Raw genomic sequence first — 12,389 nt, forward strand, 5'->3', positions numbered from 1 at the left:
GGAAGACAATCGTGCTAGTTCATAGCCTGTGTTCAACTTCTCATTCTTGCCACTGTAGTCGTAACTTGAAGTGCTTTCAAAATTTTGATTTTGCCAGGTTCTAAATTGAGATGGAGGAGGAGGAGGAGCTTTTAGAGAGTTACTTCTTTCATGAGTTTTCGCACACTTCCACCTTGAACCTCACACATCTTAAAAACAATTTGCCACCAAACGCCAAAGCAGCATAGATCACTGCTTATTTGGAGTCTGAATGTGGATTAAAATAGTAAATATGGATCTGTGCGAATGTTACACTGAATTCCCCTGATTTTCTTGCGACTTTGAGTTTAAATAAATCCATGGGGTACACTTTGTGGTCCATTGGACGGGAATTCTGTCCCATACTCCTAAAAAGAGGTGCAAGGATCAATCAAAAACCAATTGATTACCAAATTAAAAATGTTTTTGATAATCAAATCGTTTACAGTTTTTAATTTAAAATTGTCAATCGACTAAGAATTTCAGCTTTTCAACAGTAGGAATTCTCCGATTCTGTTGTCCTCCTGGAAGCAGACTGATTATCTTTGTGTTGAATCAAAATAAGACTTATTTTTCCTTTGGAAAACAAACATTTTGGCCGATTTTCTGATACATTACAGACAAAACCAGTAACTGAATCAGAATTTATGCTTCTGTCAATTTGAAATAATGATTTCTTTTTCAAATAAAGGGATGGAAACTGAAATGTTCTTTTTCATCGAATTCATCAATAAAAAAATTGAAAAATTTATTATTAAAATAATCGGCAGTTGCTGCCCTACTCCTAAATTTTAAATAATATGGGCTAGGGCCAAATTGAACTTTATTCATGACCAGGAGATGTACCCTAGATATATATCTCTGAATCTGTGAGGTTTCTCTAAACACTGATGAGAAAAAAAACTGGGACTTTCTAGGTGATGTGGTGTCTGCTTTAATTTTTTTTCATCTTTTGTTTGAACTACACACAATACAACATCCTTCTGACCTGGCAGGGAGGGGGAAAAAAAAGACCCAAGAAAAACATTCTCAGCTGCAGACATGCCGAGCAGATTGAAAGGTGATGGGCCGGGAGGTCGGGGGGTGGGACAAAAAAAACTACAAAAAACAAAAACAAAAAAGAGAGAGAGAATGGGGGGGGGAAGCGATAGAACAAAGCGGTCACTTTTTCAGTGGCTGGTAAACTGAGGCATTGGGGTCCAAGCCAGAAGGGTTGGTGTCCATGAACTTGGAGGAGTAGTGGGGGGCCACCGGGGTCATGCTGCTGGTGTCGGTTGTGTATGAGATGCTGGGCATGACAGCCATCACTTCGGCTATCTTTTGCTTCAGATCTTTTATTTCTTGATCTTTCTGAAGAATCTGACCTGAGGACAGACATTAATAGTCAACAATTAGTCCATAAACAAGCATTTGCCAACAGTGATACAACTCTGGAAAGCGACAAATTCCCGAATTGAATGAAAACACCCCATCCTTCATATGTACCGAGCACATCAAGCTCTTCAAAAGGTGACTTTAGATGGCCTGTGTGTAAAGGGCTAGTTTCACAATATTAAGGAAGTAGAGGCTGCATTTGAACGCAAATCAGGTCAGAAAATTGCATGAAAGCAGTCCTAAGGGGTCAGCCACCATAAATTCTTTAAGGAGGCATCACTACTATCCTCAAAGTATCACGTCTGCCAAATTCCTTCAGCTACAGTTTTCAGTCTTGAAAGACATTTGTCTGAAGTCATCATGGGAAGTCATATTGGGTTTCAAGTCATTTTTGTCATCAATCACATCATTATGTTCAAATTGAGATCAAAGAATGTGCGATTTGTGGTGTTAGTAATGCTAGCACCGGAGTCCTCCAAACTACACACCTTGCACGATTTCCTGCTGTCTCTTGGCATCTCCCAGTGCAGAGAAGAGGTCCAGTTTGATCCTGGTCTCTGCACTAAGGCTATTCTCCAAGTGTTGGGTCTTGTCTTGCATGGCTGACAGCGCTGACATCAGCACTTCTGTGTCTTTTTCATTCTCCTTGTATTTATGAAGTTCCTGAAGGGTCAGAGATGTTCAATCAGGTTGAGGGCAACATCCATTTACTGCAGCTCTTAGGACAGTGGAATTTAGGGTTGCCCAGATTGTGTAGTAATGACATCAAATACCAAAACAAACAAACAAAAAACAACAACGGATTACCTGAACCTTCAAGTCAAGCTCTCGGATCTGGTCTTCCTTAAGCTTGTTGTCCAAGGTTAGTTTCTTACAGTCGCTCTCTAATTCTGTGATCCGCCGTCGCAGCGTGTCTGTGCATTCTCCTCTGAAAAGCAGGAAGACTTCATTTGACCCCAACAAATGCCAGTGAACAAATACTTTAAGAACCTCGATGCTCAGAAAAGAACAATTTGGATGCTTTGCTACCTGGAAGCAGCAGCTAGAGCTACTGCCCTAGCTGCCGTGGCCTCCTCGAGCTTTTTGCGCTTCTTTTCGTCTGTGAGCTGTTTCTCAGCAGTGGTACGAGCTTCCTGTTCAGCTTTCAGCCTCTTCTCCAGTTGACCCACAGCCTGTTTATCCTTTTGCTTTGCCTGCACAGCATTATGGAGCCTACAATTCCACACACAGAGGGAAATAGGTATTTGAGTTGATTAAAAAAAATCTAGCATGTGAGGGGTTTTTCCGCTTACTGATGATCGTTATGTATGTGCATTCAAGTAATCACCCGAAAACTAAACTTGTGCAAGCCTGACCTTCTTGGGACCGACTGAATGACTTAAGCCACTCACTTGTTCTGCAGCAGCTCGTTCTCCTGGCGGAGTTGACCCAGCTCAGTACGTATTGAACGCTCAGCACTGCCAAGTGAGCCAATCTGGCTTCGCAGGTCTTGTTCCATCTGCCGGCTTGCCTGCAGGTCTGCCTTCAACTTCTTAACATCTTGTTCCAATCTGTCCCAAATGAGAGCGTGAACAGACTTGCAGACAAATATTGACCCATTCACAGGCCACAGTTACAATTACAAAAATACATCACACACATACATAATTACACACACACACACACACACACACACACACAAACTCAGAAAAAGGTAGTGGCTTTCAGGTGAACTTTATAAAAAATATAAAAAGTTCACGCCAAGTGATAAATCGTATGAAAGTAGGACATTTCAGTAGAAGGATTTACTGGTGATTTCCTCATCTCAATTCATTGAACAAAAGTTAACAACAATGGTGGGTATACAACAAAACGTCTCAATAACTCATCATGTGCCCTTGAGCATCAATTACAGCTTGACGACATCGTTTCATGCTGCTCGTAAGTGGTGGAGCGTTTCGAACCTCTAGAGGGTGACTCAATTGATACGTTTTCAATAGGATTCAGGTCTGGAGAAAGTGCATTCCATTTGAGGTACACCAGTCTCCAACAGCCGTTCCCCGATGACGCAACCAGCTCATCAAAGCTGGAGCATTGTCGTCCATGAAGATGGAATTAGGCCCGTGTTTTTCATGAAAGGGCACAATCACTGGATAAGTAATGTTATTTTGGTCGTGTGGGCTTGTCACTACCGACTGGATATATCTGCCACATTGTAAAACTGCCAATACCAAAAGCTCGTCCAGTGAAAACGGTGGCTGATGAGTAGCGCTCTCCTTGACGTCTCCAACGGCATTGGCGGCCATCGTTTCTGCTCAATGTGAAATTGACTTTCATCAGAGAACAGCACTGAGGCCCACTGGGCCCTCGTCCAGCGTAAATGCTCCCTGGCCCATGCAAGACGATGACACCTGTGCCTGGTGGTGTGGTGAGGTACCCTTGCAGGTTGTCTGGCATGCAGACCACGTCAATGTAAATGGTTTTGAATGGTCTGACGTGACACTTGGGTGCCCCTTATCTCCCTTGAACATGCCTGGAGTTGAGTGGCATTCATCCGGTTTCTCAGGGCAATGTTCACAATGTAGCGGTCATTAGCATGGGACGTGGACAAAAGATGTCTACTTCTACATCTTTCTGTGACTTTTCCAGACTCTCTGTATCTCTATTGCAACCTGCTGATGACACGCTCTGACACTCTAAGCTCAGTGGCCACTTCCATCTAAGAACATCCTGTTTGAAGGATCACAATGGCAAGGTACTGTTGATCCATTGTTCGGTGTGGTCTTGGACTCATGATGTCAAAATGTGAACAGCATGATAATGAGGACCGACCGTTTAAACACCAGCTTTAACTGAACCTGGACATTTATTGGGTCGATTCAAGGATCAAACGCCTGCTGTGAATTTTGCCGTTAAGCTCCTCATTAGAGAGCAGCAACTTGTGCAAAGAGTACTGAAACATTTAACAGTTTGGACATGCACATTCAAAAGCTTAGAGAAGGCCACAGTGAGTTCATCTGAAAAGGTTTGAATGCATTTTAGGTTCATCCTAAAATTCACCTGAAAGCCAAATATTACCAGCTTTTTGTGAGTAGTGTGTGTATACACACACACAGAGAGAGAGAGCGAGAGCGAGAGCGAGAGAGAGAGAGAGAGACCAAAGGTCAAACAAAGGTGGTACCTACAGTATATATATATATATATATATATATATATATATATATATATATATATTTTTTTTTTTTTGACTTGGGAAATACAGTCTTCAATGCACAAGCAGCATATGAATTTGCACTTGGTGGTGAAGCCCTGTTAGGAAACAAGCAGTTCGGGCATTTCCAATCCCGTAGTTTTTTTTTTTTAAAGGTTTGCAATCATCTCAGGGTTGATGGTCTACAGCTGTCGCTTAGCAACTTAAAGCATCAGCTCCCTCCACCGATTTTCTATCAGATTATGGATTAATGTTCCTTCGGTCTATCTGTCCTACAGGCAGACCAAGCCACGACTCATCTTTCTGATGGGGCTTCAGATCATAGCATTTCTCCGTACAAAGAATCAAGTTGACGCCGAAGTGCGCACCTGTGGTTTAATCTCTGATGACATTAAATATTCTAAATCAGTTCAGATTTGCAAAAATCAGACCAGTACATGAGCCTTCTTGAAGAGGGGAACCAAGTGAATGCTGCTGTTTTTGGTGACAATTATCCATACTGGATTGAGATAGCAAGGTCTTCCCAGGTGATTCTGGGATGAACTCTCATTTTTCTCCTGATCATCCTGACCCCATGTGACAAGATCCCAATAAGGAGCTCCACAAGGCAAGCAACAATTAGTCTGTATTCCTCCATTAAGATCCAATCGCGCCTGCAGACCAGCTGTCCTCAACATTTTTTGTGCTACGGACAGGTTTCAAATTTTGACAGACGAGCAAAGAAACAAATAAAATCAAAGTAGTTGTAATTAATGGAGGCCATGTGCTTCTCTTCAATGACCCTGTGGTCCCATTTTGTGTTAGTGCCCCCCCCCCACCCCCCACCACCACCACCACGCTGCCCTCCCAAAAAGTACAAAATCCTTTAATGCAGGGGGCTTGGGCCATAAAGCTTATGCTCCATGTGGTAACGCAGTTTTGATTGCTCGATTGCATTATTTACAAGCCTGTCGTGACATATTATACACAAAACGTCTTTCAGACTCTGATCAATAAAATATTTTTGTTTGACCCCGATGTGCAGCCCTTGGTGATCCCCCTGCTAAAGCCTAAAGCCCATTCCAGCCTTCTCCTTGGCATACTTTGAGAACTGTGAGTGTGCAACAAACTATGTTGATTTCTTTTAGAGGCATAACCAGGTGAGGAAAACTTTCTTGGGGCGCAGGACTCATTTGTGTACCGAGGCTGGTGGAAGTCGGAAATATAGCTGGCTGGCAGGGAATCAATTACCGGACTTATTTCCCTCGACCAAACACATGAGTTTATAACTTTGCAATGCTTTTTCGTCTCGGTAAGGGATCAAACCATTTACCCTTCTGTACATCATGCGCAAGCGGTATGTGCTTACCTAACAAGTGCTTCCGGCTTGCTCAGCTGATTGTTGGGAATACAGTTGTCGGTAGGATCCCTGTTGGAGCCACTTGATGTCCCCTTCCCCACTGCCAATTTGTGCTTCTTGTCGTTCTTCCCCGTGGAAGAGGAGGATGGCGTGGAGGAGGCCAGGCTGCCATTGGTAGCACTGTGCCCACGGGGAGAGGAGTTGAGCGCTGTGGCGTTGCTGTTTTTGTAATTTTTGGAGCAGGAGGAGGAAGAGGATGAGCAGGAGGAATTATTGTCCTCTTTAAGCAACAAGTTTTCTGTGCTGCCGAGTTCAGTGGTCAGTCTCTTGCTGTTTACATGGTTTTCCATATACTCCATCTCTTGGAGTTTAGAGTCCACTGATGATGGCAGGATGCTGTTGCTGTTGTGCTGCTTTTTAGCCTCCCCACCACCTTTTCCCTCTTTTCCCTTTTCTCTGTACTCTAACTCTGGCAAAGGCGCTGAGGTCTTTTTATTGGCAGGGGCGCCGTTCTGTGAAACTGGAGGTGTGTCCGCTTCAGATATTCCTTTAGCTGCTGCTGTAAGAATAACTTGATTAATGAGAAGTCTGACATAATAGCACAGTCAGATCTACAAGTACTACAGACCTATTTCCAATGAACTTGGGATGTCATGTTAATGTGTTCACCAAAAAGAAAATACCATATGATAATACGAAAATACAATAATTTGGAAAACTTGTTCATGTTTTTGTAAGTGTAAACATGTATACAATGGAAAGGAAAAATATATAAACTTTTTAGAATGTCTATTTTTATTTATTTCTCTCATAAATTTGCCCAAATGTGATCGGATCTTCATTGACGACCATCTAAAACGGGACCAAACTCAACTTACAGTTGTGCTGATAAGTTTGCATACCCCTCGGTCAGGGGTAGACAAGTCCGGTTCTCGAAAGCCCTTACCCAGCCTGCTTTAGATGTCTCCCTCCTCCAACACAACAGACGTAATTTCATGGAAATGTCGACTAAAGATAATGTCACATCATTAACGCGTCAAAAATTAAGCATCTGTGTTGCTGAATTCTTCCTATACCACAAATGTCTACCTTGTGATTTGTTACAAGTGGGATTAAATTACTACGACTTGTCACATAAGGGCAAATAATAATAATAGTAATACAGTAATAATCGGAATTTACCGCCAGTGTGAACGCAGCCTTACTTAGGAGCAGATCAAATTTATTTTAAAAACCCCCCATAAAATTCCAAAAGGTTCAGATACCTTACCCTTTCTTGCCACTTTTATTGTACAATAGTTACATGTGAAGTTGAAGAGATCTGTTTTGATGCATACAGAAAGCATGGAAGATACATTCTTTTTTACAGTATAGTATGCAAGCTTCAATCTTACCTTCTTCTGCTTCTCGTTCTTGCCTTTGAAGCATCTGTTGCTCTGGAGGCAGAGCCTGTTGAAGGAGCTGCATGTAAAACTCATTCTCCTTCTGCACCTCTTTCTGCTTCCGGAGGCGCATCTTATAGCTGACATAGCTCTTAAAGCCAAAGCCCAGTGTCACCACTGGATAGCCAATGCTACAAAAGGCACAAGAAATACAACTCAGTTAATTAACTTCTTTAGTGTCATTCTGATTTTTAAAAATGAGTCCTAAATAAAACAGTCACATGACAACTGTTGAGAAGTGGAAAGGTTCTATCCAGTGTTAGCACTGGATAGCCAATGCAACAAAAGGCACAAGAAATAATACTAAGTCAGTTAACTTCTTTAGTGACATTCTGATTTTAAAAAATGAGTCCTAAATCAAACAGTCACATGAAAACTGCTGAAGTGGAAAGGTTCTCAATGCTAAAAGTACACACCTTCTGACCAAAACATTAACATATGCTACATATGGACAATTTACCCAAAATGTTTGTTAATGTATTTGTGTCAGCAATGTATGGTGACAACCACAATGTCCCTGAAACGACAATGAACATGGGTATCCAGTTTTTGTGACATTTCGTTTGGTGGTGTGCTTTGAGACTGTTTTTTCCAAATGTAAAATATGTGCATTGGATCAATAAAGGAAGGGATTGAGACAAACACTAACACAAAAATGTAAGCATACACCTCATACACCTTGAGGATATTTCTTTCAGAACTTTCAAGGCAGTAATTATGGGTGAAAATTAGCAAAGGCCTAAAATGTAATACACCATGTGACAAAGCAGGTCTCAAAGAAGCATTGGGTATTCACATTTGGAAAATAACCAACACTTTTGTAGATTAAGATCGTAGCTGGGACAACAAAAACAAGTTAATATAGAAGAGTGCCTCACCAGTGTGCAGCAAATGGGCGGCACAAGTCTACATGGAAGTTCTTCAGGTCTTTGAATCTGATAGCCGCCTCTATGTACACGAAGAGTATCCATAGTGACACAGTGGGTAGACAGACTCCTCTCTCTGAGGACAAGAACAGGAACAGTCAAGATATGTGCACCCATCAAACATTAACACCGGAGATAAATTCACATCTTGCCATACTGTATACTGGGGGTGAAAAATTAATCAAATTCCCATTGACATTGCAATGTAGTGACATGCATTATTCAAATTGCAAAGGGTACAATTTTTCTGGGGGAAAAAAGTTTCATATTGGCCTGTTGGTAGACTTCAATTCATAGTTTATAATGTAGCAATACTAAAATTGTGACTTGGATACTATCCTTGCATAAAGTGCCATGATAACAGTACTGCAATGACACAATGGCAAAAACTTACAGCATCAGTAAAAAGTAGTACAATAATAGCTCACAGGTAAACAACTTCAAATTCTTTTGATTTGTTTGAACTCAAACAAAATTATATTAATCAGAATATCTCAGATAAAGTAAAAAAAAAAAACTAACATTTTGAACGTTTTTAAACACCTGTTTACACGCATTGTGTCCATATTATAAATGGCATTTTTGTCATATGTCTAGGAAGTATGTAGATGGAGTTCAGATAGATAGAGATCCAAAAAAGTAACCAAAGCCCATTGGGATAGGACATCCATCGGTGTTTGATAAGTCGGATGCCTCCTCGATCATCATGAGTTATGTTTACATTCATTGGCCATTTGCAGCATGTACGAAATATAAACATGAGAACAGGAGAGAGTGTTACCTGTGTGCCAGACATACTGCACCCACACATAAGTACTGGCAGCAAAGAAGAGCCATTGCACTGGGATGAAGAGGAGGCAAATGAAGTCCGAAGTAAGTGCCACAAACACAAAGAATACTGAGAAGGCCTGTTCGGAGAGTAAAGGCGGTTAGAATATATTCCATGTGGCCCCAAAAAAACAAAAAAAACCTTAATGCTGGTCTCCAGAATAGCCCTGAGGAGAAAATACCAACAAAATGTGGGTACTGTATTTTCTGCATTTTGGAAATAAACACTAAACCTATACAAGGAAGTAACTTCGAGAACAGGAGAGTACAAATATTACTTGCTTTAAATTGTAATATAATTGAAATTGGCGAGACTTTTGATTGGTCTGTCTCACAAGTTATTTGGTCTTCTCACCTAATTAGCAGCTTCTTGCCCAATGAGAAAACTACAGGTCTGTTATACATATTGGCTGTCATTGTGTCACTTGTAGCACACAACAGTATCAAGGCTGTTTATAAGCCAGGAAAGAGGGAACATGAGGTGTTGCCCTTGACAATTCTGCAGATCATCATGCTTGTCTTTCAAATATGTTTTTGAATGACACATTTTGAAAGCCAAGTTGAGTATTTACAACGTCAAGCTGTACCAAGGTTTCATAAATATCCACTCACCAGCCCCTGGTATCTAAACGAGTCGTACACACTCCGGAGGAAGAGCCAGAATGGCCAGAGGTACTCAAATCTAAACTCCAAAACAAAGTCAGCCAGTAGCACCAACGCCCACACCACTAGGAACTTCAGGTACAGGAAAGTGCTGCAAAAATGGAGATATTACAGAATGTAAATCCACACTGGATAAACACTTTTGACGACTTACTATACGATAGCGATCATATACAGAAAAGGTCATCATTTTTTTCTAATTAAGCCCCACTTCTTAGAAACTGATTAATGTGAAGACCTAGTTTGATACATACTTATGCAACACATTTCTTCAAATTACGTTGAATTGTTATTAATAACAACTGATACTCACCTAAGTAAAGACAGTTCCCATGTTAATGATTCATCACAATAATTAAATGATATTTTAGCAAGGTAGGAACAGTTAAATGTCAAGATGCAACATTTTATTTCAAAAAATCTCTGCAAGGATTTACATCTTCAAATGACCACAACTGCATCATGGCGAAGAAATCACAATGTTCCATCACTGGTGAACTATTTTTAGAACAGACCCACAGGGTACTCATGTAGTCCAGCGAGCAGCAGGTTGGTGACCACTGATATCGAGCATGGAATATCGAAATTGCACTAGTTGTAGTTAGAATGTGCATGGGAGAAATACAGAGTAGGCTATACAGGGGAGCTTATTGCTGCTGTTTGTGTTTGCTGCATTGAGTCAAAGCAGCTTATAAAATGTAATGAGGATTTCATAAATAATATGTGAATCCTTACATCATAAGTAAACGTCCTGGAAACGTTCCACTTCTGCACTTTTACATGATATTACTGTGCGCTTCGATATGACTATATTATATGGTTGGCCTTGAGATTCACAAAGCGAGCGTAGTGAAATGCTGTACGTTCTTGTTGGCCTTGAGATTCACAAAGCGAGCGTAGTGAAATGCTGTACGTTCTTGTTTCTTTCATAGTTTCAAAAGTTAAATATGCTAAGTCCCGGCTGTGTAACCCAGAAGTGTGATTTGAAGTAGTACGGTGTACCTTATAAATATTTCAAAGCCTTAAGATGCCCTTTAGCATTTGGCTCACTTCATTTACAGAAAGTCCACAGAGGTTGAACCTGTCATGTGTGGCTGTGAAGATCAACCAATGAATTTCCAGGTTCTTTTAATTCAAAAATTGAACATACGCGTGACATGCATGCATTTTTAAATGTTTGGCCAGCATACGATGTATTGTATTGCCCCGTGTTGTGTGTTGCCATAAAGTATACAAACCTTGATTCTAGCGATCATGAAATACTTTCGCAAAGCCGAAGATTTACGTACGGCCGACAGCTGTCATCTGGCCTGATACGTACAAATGGCCAGTGTCGATTAAGGCCTATCAAAAACGTCCACTGCAGTTTATATTAAATGTATTCATGTGACTGTGCAAGTCATGTTTGTTGTGTTGTTCAAAACAGGCTGTTGTGTGGCCTAGCGGTACGTGCTAGTTCTAGACGGCTAGCTGCAACCGACTCTCAGCGTACACAGCGCTATCAATAGCAGCTAGTTAGCCGTGTTAACAGGCTAGCGAGCTAGCTTGCAATAGCACGGCATTTGTATCAATATAAACAGTGAGATGCGTCCGTGCTTTACAGCTCCTACGCCGTTGTCATTTTTAACGAGTAGTCTCATTTGTTGTCGCGAGGACAACGCACCCGTCAGCCTCCATGCAAGTTACCTGCCGTATATGCCCTCAGTGATTCGATTCCGTTTTACCGGCCGTCGGAGTTTGCTGCAGTCCGCATTGCGCCGCTTCATCCTCCTCCACTTGGCTTTGGCCTTCGAGCAGCCACCGTAATCTTATCCAGTTTTCTAGTGTATAAGGGCGACGAATATAAATTAAGTGCTGTAGTATGTGTCGCTGGAATTATTTTCGCGACTGGCAACAAAGAAATAAATAAAGAAAAAAAACTCTATTCGGGAACCTCCTCTTTTGGTCTTAGCGCAGGCTCACTGTGTCCTGGCCGCGCTGTATTTTACGTGTATCGCGTTGGCAGACATTTGGAATATCCAATCAATCTATTCACCGAGGCCTCTCTCTTTGACGGATACTGAGACGAGCCATTTATGTTACGAGGCAACCTCGATCACTTCCCCTGTGCCCTGACGAGAGAGCTGTGGCGTGTGAAATGTCTCCTTGGCAGGCCAATCACATTGTTTGTGGACAAATCGGGTATTGCTCATTGGCCAATCAGATACACGCGAAGGCGGGGTTTGTTTAGATGTTTTCTTGTGGTTTGTACCGATTATTGTCATTACACACCCACACACACTCGCACACACACTCACGCGCACGCACGCACACGTATATATTTACACAAGACAATAAACAGTAATATCACGAACATTTTGATTTATTTCAGTATCACCATTCAAAAAGTGAAACTTGTGCAATCCATACATTCATTCCACACGATTGTTCTCCCCGTGCCTGCGGGGGTTTTCTCCGGGTACTCCAGTTTCCACCCACTTTCCAAAAACATGCATGGCAGGTTAATGGAACACTCTAAATTGTGAGTGTGAGCGCGGATGGTTGTTCGTCTGCGTGTGCTCGCGATTGGCTAGCAACCGGTTCAGGGTGTTCCCTGCCTACTGCCCGAA

General features: G+C 41.6%; 1 protein-coding gene across 2 annotated transcripts; it reads right to left on the reverse strand.

Moving 5' to 3' along the window:
• Positions 1-936: 936 nt before the first annotated feature.
• Positions 937-11,897, reverse strand: maco1b (macoilin 1b). Of its 2 annotated transcripts, none has more exons than XM_086127494.1 (11): positions 11,467-11,897; positions 9,730-9,871; positions 9,071-9,197; positions 8,242-8,365; positions 7,316-7,494; positions 5,931-6,477; positions 2,784-2,942; positions 2,422-2,604; positions 2,200-2,320; positions 1,881-2,055; positions 937-1,382 (listed from the first exon to the last, which is right to left on the reverse strand). In XM_086127494.1, exons 1-11 carry the CDS (start codon positions 11,544-11,546, stop codon positions 1,180-1,182), a joined length of 2,040 nt encoding a protein of 679 aa, XP_085983620.1. In that variant the 5' UTR covers positions 11,547-11,897; the 3' UTR covers positions 937-1,179. The 2 variants fall into 2 exon arrangements, with proteins under 2 accessions (XP_085983620.1, XP_085983619.1); XM_086127493.1 differs by having other exon boundaries at positions 5,931-6,480.
• Positions 11,898-12,389: the final 492 nt, after the last annotated feature.

This window comes from Hippocampus guttulatus, chromosome 13 (assembly GCF_054856545.1).
Source record: "Hippocampus guttulatus isolate MCC_2025c chromosome 13, RoL_Hgut_1.0, whole genome shotgun sequence".
In the NCBI taxonomy this organism is placed as follows: Eukaryota; Metazoa; Chordata; class Actinopteri; order Syngnathiformes; family Syngnathidae; genus Hippocampus; species Hippocampus guttulatus.

Coding starts and splice junctions, on each gene's coding strand:
- maco1b (XM_086127493.1), bottom strand. CDS start 11,546: ATGAAGCGGCGCAATGCGGACTGCAGCAAACTCCGACGGCCGGTAAAA. Junction 8,366..9,070: donor GCAGTATGTCTGGCACACAG/GTAACACTCTCT, acceptor TCTTGTCCTCAG/AGAGAGGAGTCTGTCTACCC. Junction 2,321..2,421: donor GCTCTAGCTGCTGCTTCCAG/GTAGCAAAGCAT, acceptor CCTGCTTTTCAG/AGGAGAATGCACAGACACGC.